The sequence below is a fragment of the Sinocyclocheilus grahami genome, unplaced genomic scaffold, assembly GCF_001515645.1.
Source record: "Sinocyclocheilus grahami isolate Dianchi unplaced genomic scaffold, SAMN03320097.WGS_v1.1 scaffold1610.1, whole genome shotgun sequence".
Lineage (NCBI taxonomy): Eukaryota > Metazoa > Chordata > Actinopteri > Cypriniformes > Cyprinidae > Sinocyclocheilus > Sinocyclocheilus grahami.
The window spans coordinates 85,412-103,265 of NW_015506789.1; the positions used below are offsets into that span (position 1 = coordinate 85,412).

A 17,854-nucleotide genomic window follows, 5' to 3' on the forward strand; every position below is an offset into this window, starting at 1 on the left:
TATATATATATATTACTAAATCATTTACAAAGCTTCACGGGATTGTTATTCTTTCCTTCACTGAAGCTGTTTGCTTCAAATCAGTTTGTTATGAGTTTGTGATGTTGTGCTTTACCTTTTAGACGGCTGGTTTGGCTCATGGCTTATAACTCTGTAATGAAGGCCTTTTTACAATCTCTATGGGAAAATACTTCCAGAACCAAGGCTGCTAAAAAGTAGGTGGCCACTATTGCATTCTATACAACTGTTATAAAGCTGTTACATAGAGTGCATGTTGCAATAAAATATAAATATAGCTGAAAATCCTGCAGAAAAAAAGCTTAAACCTTAAAGGGATAGTTTACACAGAAATGTCAAAAATTCTGTCATTAATTACTCAACCTCACGTCGTTCCAAAGCCGTAAGACCTTCGTTCATCTTCGGAACACAAATTAATATATTTTTGATGAAATCTGAGAGCTTTCTGACCCTGCATGGACAGCAATGTAACTACCGTATTGACCCGAAGACAAAGTTTTTTTCTTGGAAATACATCTGAAAAAACGCGGTCGTCTTATATTCAGGGACTTTGACATGTCAATAATACACCCACAACAATAGGTGGCGCCAAATACGCATAAAACGAGTGTGCCATGAAATGCGTAATGTAATGCGCGAGTAAAAAAGAAGAAGCAGAAACCCTTACAGCTGCATGAGTCGTGACTGTCACGTTAGCCTGATGGGACCAAACTCACGTTGTGATTTTAAAATGCAAGACAGTACCCAGATTTGAAGACTACAGTAAGATTTAACTTCTACTGTTAATAAGATTTTGGTAGGCTACTATTAGATGGATAGACTAAATGTCCTAATTCAGATGGGCTACCTGTTTTTTTTTTTTTTAATGGTATATCAAAAAGTGTATATTTTTTAAATGTGATTTTTGGTACATTTTACCAGTTTTTACCATACTTTCAAAACAAAAATTGAACTAGGAAAAATATGCAATATGAAAATAATTGAAGACAAAATGTGTTTTACTGAGAAAAAAAAGATTTGTTTTTTAAAAAGCCTTTTTCCAAAAGGTACATCTGGAAAAAGGGGGGTTGTCTTATAATCAGGGTCGTCTTATATTCGGGCCAATACAGTACTACGTTCAAGGCCCAGAAAGGTAGCAAGGAGGACATCGTTAAAATAGTCCATGTGACATCAGTGGTTCAGCCGTAATGTTATGAAGCAACTAGAATACTTTTTGTGCTCAAAGAAAAAAATAACAACTTTATTCAACAATTTATTTTATTTTTTCACTGAGTCACAGTGCGTTGTGGGATTTTAAACTACGCGAAAGATACAAACAAAGCTATTTTTACGCTCAAAATTGCACAGGATATATGGTGCCTTAAATGCTGTCTAGTTAGGCACTAGGCAGCTCAGCAGGTTTTGAAACAGACATGCAGAAGTAACCTTGTCTAGTCCTTTATTTTCTCACGATGGCATTCAAGCTTCACTTTCATTAGAAGGGAAATCTTGTCTGTGTATCTCCCTCCGTGACTCTACAATCCTCTATAGATAAGTCTATTGTGGTTTCGCTTCATCTTACGTTCATCTTAACAAGAACTGTTACGGTTGCCTGTCTTCATGACTGCCTCACATTGTGCAATCGACGGCTCTATTACACCAAACAGGTTCTCTCTTCCTCTCTCTCTCTCCTCATTTGCTCCTGTGGGAAAGCTCTGGATGCCTGTGACTGACAGTAAACCTTTAGCTGAAACCTGAAGGATGTAAACACATAATATCCCTCCTGTGTGTATGTTAGACCATAATATGGGAATAACCCCTACTTGTGTGTGGCAGAAAATGCACAACCGTTACGGTTGTCAATCTTACACAGTGCAAGCACTACCAACAAGCACACCTGGCAGCGTAACAGTGTCTATGCCTGTCAATGTCCTCATCATGTTAACAGAAGAGCTTCAGCCTTAGGCCGAGACCGCAAACAACTGTGCTAATGTTACCAGAGATGACGCGTCAAATACATGCCGAATTGTCACTGCATGCAACATATGCGTGACTATTTAAATAACTCACCCAGAATCATTTAAAGAATTTGCATATGCTGACAGAACAAGCTTCATAATATGGACCAAAACCATAAAAATTACTGTGTATGTGTACACACACACACACACACACTGAATATAATGAGCATAAAGTACAGGGAAAGTCAAATTCTACATAGACAGTAAAAGCATGACATTGTATTTTCAGTATTCAAGTATGTCAAAGAGTTAACATTTAGATTTATTTAAAATAATTAGATTTTGGTATTCTCTGCATAACCTTGATGAAAGGGGACACGCACATGTTAATATGACATTTAAAAATCTAAACAGTCCCATATGTCAAAATATATATATCTTTGTGACAAAAATATATATTAGATATATGCCAAATATATGTTGTAAACAGTGAAGCTCAATGAAATATATTACTGAAATAGAATATATATAGTATTTTTTTTAACATCGAAAAGTATGTTCTTTGCTGAATTGTATTCAAACGTGTTACATTTAAACGTGTAATAGATAACAAATTAAATTTTTCAATTTTTTTTGTATATTTTGAAATACATTTAAAAATACATTTTAAAATACTTTTTTTGCTGTACACTCTTAAATATAAAGGTGCTTCACGATGCCATAGAAGAACCTTTTTGTCTAAATGGTTCCATAAAGAACCTTTAACATCTGAAGAACCTTTCTGTTTCACAAAAGGTTCTTTGTGGCGAAAGAAGGTTCTTCAGATTAGAAAAAGGTAAGAAAGAGATGGTTCTTTAAAGAACCTTTGACTGAATGGTTCTTTGTGGAACCAAAAATGGTTCTTCTATGGCATCGCTTGAAGAACCTTTTGAAGCACCTTTATTTTTAAGAGTGTATGGGGTTTTAAACACTCTCAAATAATGTGATTAAATTCTGTATATTCACATATTTGGAACTCAAATAGATGCTATATTTAGTAAGGTACGGTAGCATAACATCCTTTGCAGAGAATGCAATCCCAAAATGCACTGCAACAAGCTAAGATGGTGGACAACACCATCCAGCACCATCACACTGAACACTGGGGCCCCCCAAGGATGTGTGCTGAGCCCCCTCCTCTTCACTCTGCTGACCCATGACTGCACACCGTCACACAACTCCAACCTCCTTATCAAGTTTGCTGATGACACGACTGTAGTGGGTCTCATTAGCAACAGAGATGAGACAAACTACAGGAGTGAGGTGAGCCGCCTGGCCGGGTGGTGCAGTGACAACAATCTCTCTCTGAATGTGGAGAAGACGAAGGAGATTGTTGTTGACTTCAGGAGAGTGCGCACTCAGCATGCTCCTCTGACCGTCAATGGTGTGACTGTGGAGAGGGTGAGCAGCACCAAGTTCCTGGGTGTGCACATCACAGAGGATCTCTCCTGGACTGACAACACCGCAGCACTGGCCAAGAAAGCACAGCAGCGTCTCTACTTCCTCCGCAAACTGAGAAGAGCCAGAGCCCCGGCCCCCATCATGTGCACCTTCTACAGAGGCACCATCGAGAGCATCCTGACCAGCTGCATCACTGTGTGGTATGGCGCCTGCAACGCGTCCTGCCGCAAGACACTTCAACGCATAGTGAGAGCAGCTGAGAAGATTGTTGGTGCCTCTCTCCCCTCCCTTCAGGACATCTACAACACCCGTCTCACCCGCAAAGCCCTCTGCATTGCAGGTGATCCCACCCACCCGACACACAGCTTCTTCAGTCTGCTGCCATCAGGGAGGAGACTGCGGAGTCTCCAGGCCAGGACCAGCAGACTGAAGGACAGCTTCATCCATCAGGCTGTCAGGAAGCTGAACTCCCTCCCGACCTTGCCCCCCCTCCCCTCTTTTGCCCCACGCACCACTGAACTCTGACCCTCTAACGGACTCTCCCATTCCCCCCTCCCAAATACACACACTTTAATCAGTCTGAATAAGCTCTTTTGCACTACAAATCATTTTTTGCACTACAATCACTATTTCTGCACTGTTGTTTACTTTACTGGTTTGCACTCTATCTGCCATATGCCTTGTGCTTTATATATATATTTTTACATTTGACCTTATTTGTATATTTGTATAGTTGTATTTTGTATTTTGTATTTAATCTGTATTTATGTTATCTGCATGCACCCAAGGGTCTGAGAGTAATGCAATTTCAATTCTCTGTGTGTATGTCCTGTACATGTGGAAGAATTGACAATAAAGCAGACTTGAACTTGAACTTGAACTTAAATACTGAAAAGCGTCAATAAAATAGTTCCTTGTAATTATTTTACCAAATACATGTTGTGTGCTATGCATTTTTATGCTTATTAGGGTACTAGGTTAGCAACATGCTAACATCAAACTGTACTGAAATCAACTGATGTATTGCATTAAATCAGTTATGACCTTTTATGTATGAAGTCGTTTATGTGGCACTAAGGCAGCTAAGCAGATTTTGTAATTGAGTTTGTGTTTATGAGTTACAATAAAACTGAATGACAGATCTTTTCTTCTGTAGTTTGCAGCATATTCGAATGTAGCAAATTATCAGAAAACTAAAACAGTGCATTCGAATAGGTGTACTTCCATACTATATACTGTAGCAGGCAAAAACACTTTATTGGGGCCACGAATGAGGATTTACGAATGGCACGGAAGCAATGCAACTGACACTGGTAGGACAGCAATAACATGGCATATGTACGTCCAAATTTCAATCATACTACTCATATTCATCCTGTATCATACTTCTTTTTTATATAGTCATGCAGTAAGTACATTTTCAAACCAAATGTAGTACCTACTCAATCTCCTGGTGAACTGAGAGCTTTCATTATTCATTTTGCTCATGACTCTTGTTACAATAATTTATGACTTTATTTAGTCAAATTATTCACTTTTCACCATTACCTATTGTCCACGTTTTGGCCTAATATAATGTACACTACAGGCTAACAATGTATCTGTCACCGGCGCACGACAAGCCGCTAACGTCGCACAGTGGATCTTTTATCAGTGTACCATTTTAGGTGTTTCAGAGGTGGTGGAAAGCTGTGGAGCTTGTTAAAAAGAACAGAGAGAAGTGGACATGTTGACAGAACATTATTAATAACTGAAGAAACTGGATTACATAACAGCCTCCACAGTGTCTACCACATTAACTCTAGCGGGATCAACCGCACGGCGTGAAGCAGCGCAGCTAGGAATCACTTTGGACTAGCAATTCAGACTATCGCCCTCCGGTCCAGGCGCCATTGTGTCCGACTTCTGGTGTTGTTTGGATTACAAAAAAATAATACTTATGACAAAACAGATCTGGCAACCAGAATTGGGAGCACTTGTTTTATGAGACTTGACTCAAAACATGAGCACCGCTTGTGTCGAAATGTGTCAGTGGTTCCCGCAACATGCACAAACCCAGAATGTGCCGAGCCCTTACGTGTTTATGGGCTGTGGAAGTGTGGCAGCTTGCCGGCCTGAGCACAACCCATGCATGAAAAGCCAATATGCTGGAGAAGGGAGAGATGAGAGAGATGGAGTTAGTGTGGCTGCCCGGCCCTGATGACTGGTATTAGAATGGGGGGCAGGGGAATACAGTGTATATCCAAATAAAATCAACACAGTGCTACCCTTCACTCTGAAACATGCAGCGCATATATTTATTTGCTGACAAACCATCAAAATAAAGGCTCTGTGGTTTAATGTTTGAAAATAAACACATAAATATTAGTATTATAATTTTACAGTGTAATATAAAAGAACATTTATTTTTGTGTATTAGTGTAATAAAAATAACAAAAACTGCAATACATGTCACTTTTTTAATCATTTGAAACGTGCTGCGACTTAAATTCCAAAGCGACATAAATAATTCAATGAATGCCAAGCACGCACATATTTGGATTTGTGTCGAATGAAAGTTTAATTCAATCCGAGTTGTTTTCTCTCAATAATGTTATTTTGACCTGGTGTGACTTATTTTCTCGAAAATACTGTGAATGCTTGTTTGTTTATTTGAATAAAGCATTATTGCAATATATTTCTTATTTTGTTTATTTTTATTAAATAATAATCACAATAAAAAAATTATTTCTTTTTAAATAAAATTTCTTTTTATTTTCTATACATGCACTATACATTTCTATACATTCCCTACAAAATCCCTCTGATCATTCTAGAAAAATGTATTCTTTCCAAATATAGCTTTTATATGGAAGCCCATTTCCGCCACTGGATAAAAAATAAAAAAGTTAACTGCAATTCACATCTCGCAATTCTGACTTTTTTTTTTTTTGCAATTGCGAGTTTATATCCAGCTATTCAGACTTTATAACTCAACTCAATTGCGAGTTTACATCAGGCAATTGTGAGAAAAAAAAATCTGAATTGTGAGATGTAAACTCGCAATTGTGAAAAAAATAAAAAAGTCTAAATTGTGAGATAAAAACTCGCAATTACCTTTTTTATTTTTTATTCAGTGGCAGAAACGGGCTTCCATGCTTTTATATATAATACTTCATACTTTTATACAAATTTCATATAGCAGACAGTATGATTTTTTCAATATCATCCAATGTCCAATATATATATATAGGTTGGGTGACAAATTACAAGAAACTATGAGAAGAAGAGGAGGGAACTTGGCATGACGCAAGCCAAGTTCAAACAATGCGACATGATATGACTGCCTCAACTTAATAGAGCAGACCAGGGCTTTTGAAATTAACTGTCAAAGGTGAACCAATATACCCTAAGAAATATTCACTGAAAGCAAACAGTGTGACAACTAGCCCCAGTCTTCCCTATGTCGAAGCGTGTATGCTAATTGCTAGGCCACAGCCCTGTCTAGAACATTAAGAGATTGATTCAACAACATAAGGAGATATAGTTCACCCCAAAATGCTAATTGCTAGGCCACAGCCCTGTCTAGAACATTAAGAGATAGATTCAACAACATAAAGAGATATACTGTAGTTCACCCCAAAATGAAAATACTATAATCATTTACTCATGCTCAAGTTGTTTCAAACCTGTTTGAGTTTTGAGTTTTTGAGCACAAAAGAAGATATTTTGAAGAATGTTGGTAACCAAACAGTTGACGGTAGCCATTGACTTCCATAGTATGGCGAAAAAAATACAATGGAAGTCAATGGCTACCATCAACTGCTTTGGTTACCAACATTCAAATTATCTTCTTTTTTTGCTCATCAGAACTAAGAAACTCATACAGACACAACTTGAGGGTGAGTAAATGATGACGGCATTTCCATTTTTGGGTGAATTATCCCTTTTGATGAAAGAGTGACAGCATTAGTGATGTTTGATGTGTGTGAAGCTTTGTGTTTGTTGAAGCAGGACTGCTATAATAAGCAGACACTTCATCTACAGACCTGTCATGTATTTGTGCAATTTACAAGCGTTCTCATGCGTGGCTCTCCTTCTGTCTCTACCTCTTTTCTATCGTCTTATTTCTCTCCCCCTCTCCATCATGTCCTGCCTGTCTACTTCAGCCTTCATCTGTCACTTTCTCCTCACGTTCCTCATATTCTCTTTTGTTGCCCTCCAGATCCTTTGTCCACCTTTCTCCATGGAAACGTCTTTGTCTTACACCTCTCCAGCCTGCTCACTCACACACATCCCCCGTTCCCTTTTTCTGTTTCCCCTGGCTAAATACCTATTCACATCCAGCACAAAAACAAAAATGCAAAACAGTTTGCAGTAAAAACGTATATGCAAATATTAAAACAAATGTAAACAATTATTTTTAATTATTAATTAAGTGACAAACAAATACTTTCTGATGGAATAGGTGGTGCTGAACAGTACAACAGATGACGCACACATCTGTCAGCATAAGAATGTCAATACAGAGTTTAATTCAATTATTAACTTTACTTAACTAGATAAGTCTAATGCATTTGCTTAATTTTCATAAATTATTTCAATGTATTATGTGTAATGTGTGTATATCTATATATACAGTATATATATATATATATATATATATATATATATATATACTGTATATATACACACACATATACATAAATATGTATTTGTTTTTTATATTTATAAATTACATTATAATTATATTTTTATATGATTTATTTTCAAAATCTGTATTAAAAATTGAATTATGTATTTTTTTCTGGTAGTGGACAAAGACAACAGCAAAACCAATGTACTTTTATACTTTGAAAAGAAATCATATGAAAATATGATTAGCAAAAGTAATTTATAAAAAATAAAAAATACTTTCATATTACATACATAAGTACTTTTTATTATTATTTATTAATTACTTTAGCTATTATTTAAATTATATTTTTATAATTCTGTATTTAAAAGAACATATTTCAACCATGTATTCTTTTTCTGGTTGAGTACAAAGACAATTAACATCATAACCATATGTAACAGACTGTGCAGCAGCGACTTGGGAAACATGATCAAAAGCTAATATCTTATTGGCCAATAAAAAAAAATGCATTAGATTTGTCGGCAGATGAATATTCACACCCGGATATTCACAGGCCCATAGAAACCTAGTGTTTTTATTCAACATTCGTCCTCTGACTGAATATTTGCAGGGAATATTCACACTGGTGTGAATAGGCCTTAAGATTGTTCATCCTCTCTTTCATCTTTTCTTCTTTGTTCCCTCATCTCCCTCGTCTTCTCCATCTCATCAGCAGACCTCGGGGAAGTGTTGTTATGTAAGAGAGCCATGTGAACTGAAACAGTGCTGCAAACCAATGCTTAAATAATTCACCCACACTACTATATAAAGCCTGCATGTACATATCAGGCAAGCGGATCCCCAGCATCCATCTCGCTCCCCTCAATCCTGTCAGTAATTACTCCACCTTACCATCTACCCTGGTGCACCTGCCCCCTACCACTGCCTCTGAATGGACTCCTTCATCTACCTAACAGATTATGCTCATATTTTGCTTTGAGCTTATTGCTCAAACAACAGTTCTGGACGATCAAGACTGTGCAGCAGCGACTTGGGAAACATGATCAAAAGCTAATATCTTATTGGCCAATAAAAAAAAATGCATTAGATTTGTCGGCAGATGAATATTCACACCCGGATATTCACAGGCCCATAGAAACCTAGTGTTTTTATTCAACATTTGTCCTCTGACTGAATATTTGCAGGGAATATTCACACTGGTGTGAATAGGCCTTAAGATTGTTCATCCTCTCTTTCATCTTTTCTTCTTTGTTCCCTCATCTCCCTCGTCTTCTCCATCTCATCAGCAGACCTCGGGGAAGTGTTGTTATGTAAGAGAGCCATGTGAACTAAAACAGTGCTGCAAACCAATGCTTAAATAATTCACCCACACTACTATATAAAGCCTGCATGTACATATCAGGCAAGCGGATCCACAGCATCCATCTCGCTCCCCTCAATCCTGTCAGTAATTACTCCACCTTACCATCTACCCTGGTGCACCTGCCCCCTACCACTGCCTCTGAATGGACTCCTTCATCTACCTAACAGATTATGCTCATATTTTGCTTTGAGCTTATTGCTCAAACAACAGTTCTGGACGATCACTCAATGAATAGCCCAAGGGATCACACTAATTCAAAGGGAAAACACAGGCTTATTAACTCATTAAAAATGTATGTGATGAATATGGGAAACTGCAACAGCGTGGCCAGAGAAGGCTCATGCTGAGCTATTTGTAACAACCGATAAAGAAAGCAAAGCTTAAATGACAGAGCATTTGTTTGAAACCATTTACCATTTGTTTGGGTGGATTTAATAAATACAAGCAGTTTTTGTTTTACTGAAAACGTAAAAAGATTCCATTGCTATTGAAGATTAGGGAACACTGACACTAAATATTGACACTTTGAGATATAGAGAAGAGTGGTAACTCAAATCAGGTAACAAGATTTATGATTTTCATTAACATAGCCACTCTGTTAGAACTGTGATTTAAGAACTAGCCTAACCAGCCAGCAGTTAGCCAAGGGGTAATCAGTTTTACTTTTCGAATTAATCAGTTAATTAATCAGTCTATGTTTTAATGTAACTGACTAAATAAGACCAGTATTAAAGAAAAATTAGATCAGCTGGTAAGACTAGTCTAAGCAGTTTATGCAATCGACCAGAAAACACCATAGCAACTGCAGAGCAACTACTCTAAAAACCAATATAAGGACATCTTAGCAACTGCAATGCCATTGGAAGCACCCACAACACCTGAGCATAATAGCAATGATTATTAAAATTCTGGCTAATACATTATAAGATGAAAAATATTTGCATGTTATGATGGATAACCGATACAAAAACGATATTAAAAAACAATACAGGTTTGTCAAAATAAATTAATAACAAAACCCTAAAAACTGAAACCAATCATTTTAAATGCTACAAATTAAAGCATCACCTTTTTAGATAACACTTTACAATAGCCTTCCTTAGTTAATGCATTAACTAGCAGCATTAACTAGCAATGAACATTTGTTACGGTATTTATAAATCTTTGTTAATGTTCGTTAACAAAACATCTGTTTTTTGTTACTCAGGTTTATTAAATAATATTAACAGATACAAGTTTTGATTTAAAAAATGTATTAGGACATGTTGAAATTAGCATTAACTATGATTAATTAATGTTTCAGAAAACGATTGGTTACACTTTATTTTTAGGCGTCCTTGTTACAGTGTAATTATATATTTAAGTACTGAGTAATATTAATTAACTAAATGTACTTACTATATGGTTAGGGCTAGGATTAGGGGTTGGTTTATTGTTATTATAGTATTTATAATTATAATTTATTGTTATTATAATAGTAAATACATGTAACGTGTAACAAGGACACCTTCAAATAAAGTGTTAGCATTTTTTTCATTGTTAGTTCATGTTAAATAATGTACTTAACTAAGGTTAACCAAGGAAGTTTGTTGTGAAGTGTTACCCATTTTAATATAGGGCACAAAAATGGATTTATTACGAGATTTGGTACATTTCGTAAATGATTAGTGCATTAAAGATTAGCTTTAAGTGATGGCAATGGTGGTCTAAATTTAAAAGTAGAGGAAATGTATGCACAATGAAATATCCAATATTGCTGAAAACCAATCAATTAAATATCGGCCAATAACTGATATGGTACTGATTTATAGCGCACCTTCAGTGAGTTTCTTTCAAGCACCACCAACTTTTTTTTCTCCGAAAATGAAACAAACCAATTTGTTATTTAATTTGCCACACAATGACAAGCAAACAACAGCACATCTTAATTGGCAACATTCCTTACTAGTTTGTAAGTATGACAATGCCAGGTCAACAGCATTGCAACAACACTAATTGTAGTAATCTTCATGTGTCCTAATCAGAACATGACCCAGAGAACCATCACCGCTAGGTGACTCACCTTTCCAAGTGTCCTGTTTATATCCTGACAATACCTCTTGAGCCTCTTGTGGCTCGCCAAGCCCCATCAGAACTAACACAGTTAATGCCCTAGAATTGGGCTCAGTAAAGTAGGCCGTTCTAAGCCTGGCATGAAGGCACCCCAGAGCAGTGAGTGGGCTAGTGGCATCTACACACCAGAATTCAGCGGCTGATGCAAAACTTGACCTTCCTCCTCTGGGCTTTAAAACCAGGCACTGATTGACATGTTGTATTTTTAAAGAGCACTAACTGCACTAAACTATCACTTTACCTATCATATCCTCCCCAGAAACACCTATGTAAACATCTATGTCAATGTTTAGTATATCGGGAAACTACTGTGCCAGATTATATGTATTAATTTGTTCAAAATGCGCTCAGATTATATGTATTAATTTGTTCAAATGCGCTCAGACTCACTCACTCTCAGTAGACATTCATATAGAGACCTGCTGTGTAGTTGTGTTAGGCTGTGTAACTGTGCAATGATAGTATCACTGTAACGGTATTTTGAAATAATAATAAATACAGTAATATCGCAACTGCAGTTGTGTGCCCTTTTGACACATTTGTGTATAAACCAACAATAACAAAGTGCAGAAAAATGCCTTGTGTGATCAATATACAGTATAAATTAACTGCATTCAGTTTGGTTTGCTTTAGAGGGGTCTGGGTTTGTTTGGAGCGTTCACAAAATTTTGTCCTGAGTCCCCTAAAGTGGCCAATTTTGTGACATGTCACAGATTTTTGTATGAAACACAAACACATCAACATGCTGGATGGCAGGACCACACATGTAAAATATATACTCCTCATACTGTTATTGTTTTAATATATTATTAATTAATTGTTTTTGTAGATATCATTTAATATTATTCATCACATATATTTATTATATGTGACCCTAGACCACAAAACCAGTCATACGGGTCAATTTTATGAAATTGATATTAATACAACATCTGTAGATATGTGAATAAATAAGTTGAATAAATAAGCTTTCCATTGATGTAAGGTTTGTTAGGATTGGATAATATTTGGCCGAGATACAACTATTTGAAAATCTGGAATCTGAGAGTGCACGGTAGGAAATTTACAAAATGTCTTCATGGAACATGATCTTAACTTAATATCCTAATGATTTTTGGCATAAAAGAAAAATCGATCATTTTGACCCACACAATGTATTGTTGGCTATTGCTACAAATATACCTGTGCTACTTAAGATTAGGGTTGGGAATCGAAAATCGATTCCGATTCCAGAATCAGATACTTAAGGTCAGGAATCGGATACTTGTTGTCAAATAAAAATTTCGATTCCGCCTAACGATTGCTATGTGCTTTTTTTTTTCTTCATCTGTGTGGAAAAAAAAAGCTAAGTATAATATCTGTGATAGCTAAACATGTGTCACCACCAACATGACAAAGCACTTTAATTTAAAGGGGTCCTATTATGCTTTTTCACTTTTTAAATTTTAGTCAGTGTGTAGTGTGTATGTTTGGGCATTAAAAAGATCTAGAAAGTTACAAATCTCAAAGTCCACTCCAAAGGGAGATATTTTGTTTTTAAAAAATCCCTTTTCAAGAACTACAACGAACGGCTCGTTTGGACTACAGCGTTTGTTTTCCGGGCTTTGTGATATCACAAAGCGGCTCATTGGAGTATCATTACAAATAATTCCCGCCTACAGAAATTTGAATGGTTGGGGGGTGGGGAGGGGCAAGGTTGTGGTTAGAACGCTTGGTTGAGTGAGTGCATCAGATGAGACGTCCGTGCACTTGGTTCATCCGTGCAAAGTACGATCACACCAGTGTGATTTGAAAATTTAAATCTGCGTTCGTGCTGCCATTGACCTAAAGAGAGCAGCTATCTGTCATGAATGAAACAGCTTCACAGTCTTTTCAGCCACACAGTATCATTATTTCTGTTACAAACATTCAAATCACAGAAGTACTGGGATAAAAGTTTATATTTCAGATATGTACGGTAGCGATTAAAATAGAGTAAATCACCTTTTGAAAGTAATTTGACACTTCAAATGAAGACTTATCGATTACATTGTTACGCCAGTAGGTGGCGAAAAGGGGCTGTTAAAATGTATTTATCTTTGAATCATACAAGAGATTCGTTCAAGAACACTGATTCATCCAGTAATGAAACAGGTACATCTTGAGTGAGTCATTTAATCATTAATTCATAAATTCCATGTGATTTTGTTTAGTTGTCTAATGTGTTTTCTTCAGAATCATGAGAGAACCACAACTTCCACTGGGAAAAAAAGAAGAAGAAGAAGAAGAAGAAGAAAGATTAAATCCAGAATCATGCAGTTCTATTTTGCACACAAACAGCTCTTAAAGAGTCCAGTTTTTATGTAGCCTGTTGATATTTGTTCATGGTATTCAGCTCCAATAAATGGTTTGCAAAAAAGAGACACAGGATAAATGATTGATATCCTTATTTAATCACATTGGAATCGAAACTGGGAATCGAAATCGATAAGCAGAATCGGAATCGGAATTGATCAAATTCAAACGATACCCAACCCTACTTAAGATTGGTTTTGGTTTTGTGGTCCAGGGTCACATATTATATAAATATATAAATGTTATATAAAAATATGATAATAATATTACAGACTTATTTTTAGTTTAGTTTAGGTGAAGCAATGTCTCCTTTCAGTTTTTAGCAAAAAAGCAAGACTCGAAATGGATTGCATTGCAATTATTAATCAGAACTATATTATTATTATAAAGCAATTGCTGTGTGTAAAAGATGCAGTCCTTATAAATATGTATTATTTATTATTATAATTATTTATATTTATTACAATTTATTATATTCATTTATTATATTAACAACATAAATATATTATATTTGTTGTAGTCATTCAAGACATTTTTATTTTGTTTTATATTTTAAGATTATTTGGTTGTGTTTTGTTTCAGTTTAATCTGTTTTATTTATGAAAGAAGTTTGTGTAATTTTGTAATGGTCATAAAGGGTGTGGTAATGAATTGAACGGCAATACGCCGGAAGAAATGGAGTGGGTCAGACACAATTTTTGACCACTTCATACGTTTTTGTATGTGGAAAATCCCTTTTTTGAATTTTAATTAATGTATATTATTATAATTATACGAATTATACGAAGATAATAATAATAATAGTAGTGTCAATTGTACAGAATACAACCACAGAATAGCCACAACATTGAGCTATAAGAAAGACACGAATGAAGCATCACGACATCCCTAGTCTGTTCATTTCACCTTTGCAAATCTGTGAATGGTTTTCTGCCTTCATACCAGGATCATTAAGACAGGTTCATATGCAAGCTGGAAACGAGTATGAGAATGTTAACAGTGTGGCTACAATATAATGATTTCGCATACAAAGAGTGATGCTTAGTACAGCTCCCATGAGACGAGGCGATAAACCAGCATATCAAAACACTAAATGGAAAGCGCCATAAAATCCATTATGCCAGTGCAGGAATGAAAGGCCTAACTCTAGTTGCACTTAGTAAATGAGACTCTGCAAATGACACACCATGCAGTGTTTTATGAAATCCTGCTTTGCTGCTGTGGGGATTCTATGCAGAGACAAATTCTTTGTTTGTCTCCTGCATTTGGCGCTGCACACTGCTAAATATGAATGCTTAGCTAACCTCATCACTGGGATTTTAGATGTGGTTATTTATGGATGCATTTTGTTGATGATAAAAGCCCTCAATTATACATAAGGGGTGAGAGGAGACAGAGGTAGTTCAGAGAATGGCATTACGGGCCAAATCTGCCAGATCTAAAGTACCTCTATGAGATAGTTGAAGGGGGGTCACTACTGTGACTCATTACGTGTGGCAGTGACTAATGCAACCTTAACTTTTAGAGAGGTCAGATGACTTATATCAAAGCCTGAGTTATGATGGGCCTTGTCATAAGATTCAGCATTCAAAGGCAGATACAAATCAAATGTTCTGCCAAAAAATGTGAATGTCAACAAATCAGGACTGCAATGATCCTCAGGTGCGATTATGCACAACATTCATACCGCAAATCAGCCTAACATCTGCTTTTTGTGATAATCATATGGGATTTAAACAGTAAATGATGACAGATTTTTCATTTTTGGGTGAACTACGTCTTTGACACAAAGGGTGTTTTAAATGCTAATACTATTTATTGAATCAACACAGTAGAAAACACATTTAAATGAGGCCGCATTAGCATGCAAATTGAGATATCCTGGAAATTGTTTCAAAAGTTCACAAGCCCACAGATTTTTGCAATTCAAATCAATCAGCTAGGCTGAAGTGTTAATTTGTGTAAAAAACAAGAAAAAGATTAACATTGGGGGTTTACTGTTTTTTTTAAAGGAGGCTGAATACCTACAGAGTCTGCAATTCATACACATATCTACAAGAATATACAGCATCTGTTATTATTATCACAAATTATACATCACTGGACCAAAAAGACAAAAGTGGCAACCCTGAGAGGAGAAGGGAGAATCTATGAAAGTGCAAATGTGAAAACGTGACCCATTAGCTGCCATCAAAGAGTCAGAGCTCAAGAATTGAACTAATTTAAAATAAATTATGCTTCTATTAAAATGCTGAAGCTGTTTCCTGTTTGTTACCTTCAAGGACAGAAAGGTACACTAAGTAAATTGTTGTTTACATTTATCTGCTCCAATTCATCCAAAATATACTAGTGGTTCTGGACTGTATATACTGACACCTATTGGCCTGGATGCATTCAATTTGCTCACTCACAGCTGACACCACTGAATCTGGTTGTGCATGTTTTGCTTTGTTCTGTTTTTCCATGTTTCTCTATATTTCCTATTTTGTGGCTTAGGTTGTCATTTTGTTTTTATTTTCTCATTCATCTGGTGGGTCACACACCTGTTGATCCACACCATGGCACTGTTTTTATGTTGTGTCGGTGGTTATTATAATGTACGTTTATATTTATGCTTTGTAAAGCGTCCTGGAAAAAATATTATTTTATCAGTAACACGATCAATTGTATCAAACGGCTGGTCACGTGATCCAAACATAGCAGCGCCCAAGAAGGTGCGACCCGCTCTATGCAGAATAAAAACTGCTTTTTGTTATAATAATACTGATATGACTACTGACACCTCATGAGTGTGTATGCATTATTTCAATACTATTTCACTATGAAAGTGCTATTAATGTAAAAAAAAAGACCTAGTTCACCTTCAATTAACCTAAGTCTAGTTTCTATATAAGACCGAGACGCTTATATTCAGTCTCAGTGATATATGCTTTTATGTTCCTACATGTGAATATTAATGTACGCTACGTGACCAGTAAATGTGCGAAAATCAATCAGACGCAACGGGGGCGTGACAGTTTCCATCTCGAATGATTTACGTTCAGACTGGAGGCTTCCCTCGAGAAAGCAAACAGCTAAACATGAACTGAAAACCCTATTGCATGATTGTCTCTGAAGAATACAGGAAGGGCTGCGTGATGCCACCTAAATCCTGCTGCATCACCGCCTCCACTGGATCTGCCTTGTTCAACACATCTCCCTCTGCCTGCCCGTGACTCAGTTACCATCAGTCCATAGCAGAGAAAATCATCGCTATCTCAAAAACGTTCAGTCCTAAAGATGAACTGACCACATTAATCAACGCAATCGATACGTCTTAAATAGCTGTGACAATCTTTTAACAACTATTGCGCAAATAATGACACAAAATAAAGATGCAGGTAGAAGAGAGGGAGGAAATCTATACTTACATTTCACTACCCGATCGGTGGAGTTCAAGACCATGTCAGCGTTAGACATCTTCATGGGCAGTGGATCTCTCCAGGCGAATGTGTTTCTCCCTCCTCGCAGAAGAAGCGCTTTATTCTCGGCGTGTTTTCGCGGTGGCGAGATGCGGTTGGTGCAGTGGCATCACTCGGATGCGTCTCCTCCGTGTCTCACCGCCGGATGCTGCTGCTGCTGCTGCCTATAGAGAGGATGGAGGAGGATGATGCTGCTGCCGCTGCTGCTGCTGAGACTGAGACTGTCGTGAGGGGGAGGATGGAGCTGATGGAGTGGGGGCGGTGGAGAAAAGGGAGAGAGAGCGCGCGCGCTCGGGAGATCATGCTGCTGCTGCTGCCTATAGAGAGGATGGAGGAGGACGATGCTGCTGCCGCTGCTGCTGCTGCTGAGACTGAGACTGTCGTGAGGGGGAGGATGGAGCTGATGGAGTGGGGGCGGTGGAGAAAAGGGAGAGAGAGCGCGCGCGCTCGGGAGATCCTTTCAGCTCGTTGCACCACCCCGACATGGTGAAGCGGGGAACTCCCACGCACCCGTGTGAAGGGCCTGGTGATGCTGCCATCAGGTGGAGGTAAAGGGCTTTCCCGAAAA

General features: G+C 37.1%; 1 protein-coding gene across 2 annotated transcripts in view; it reads right to left on the reverse strand.

Moving 5' to 3' along the window:
* Positions 1 to 17,554, reverse strand: part of ppp3ca (protein phosphatase 3, catalytic subunit, alpha isozyme) — a 64,014-nt gene extending 46,460 nt beyond the window's left edge. The window contains exon 1 of one of the 2 annotated variants that reach the window (XM_016257865.1): positions 17,236 to 17,554. In XM_016257865.1, the coding sequence (XP_016113351.1) occupies positions 17,236 to 17,290 (55 nt within the window). In that variant the 5' untranslated portion in view covers positions 17,291 to 17,554. The remainder of the gene's footprint in view (positions 1 to 17,235) is intronic. The other variant, XM_016257864.1, reaches the window with a different exon arrangement.
* Between the last annotated feature and the right edge of the window lie 300 nt (positions 17,555 to 17,854).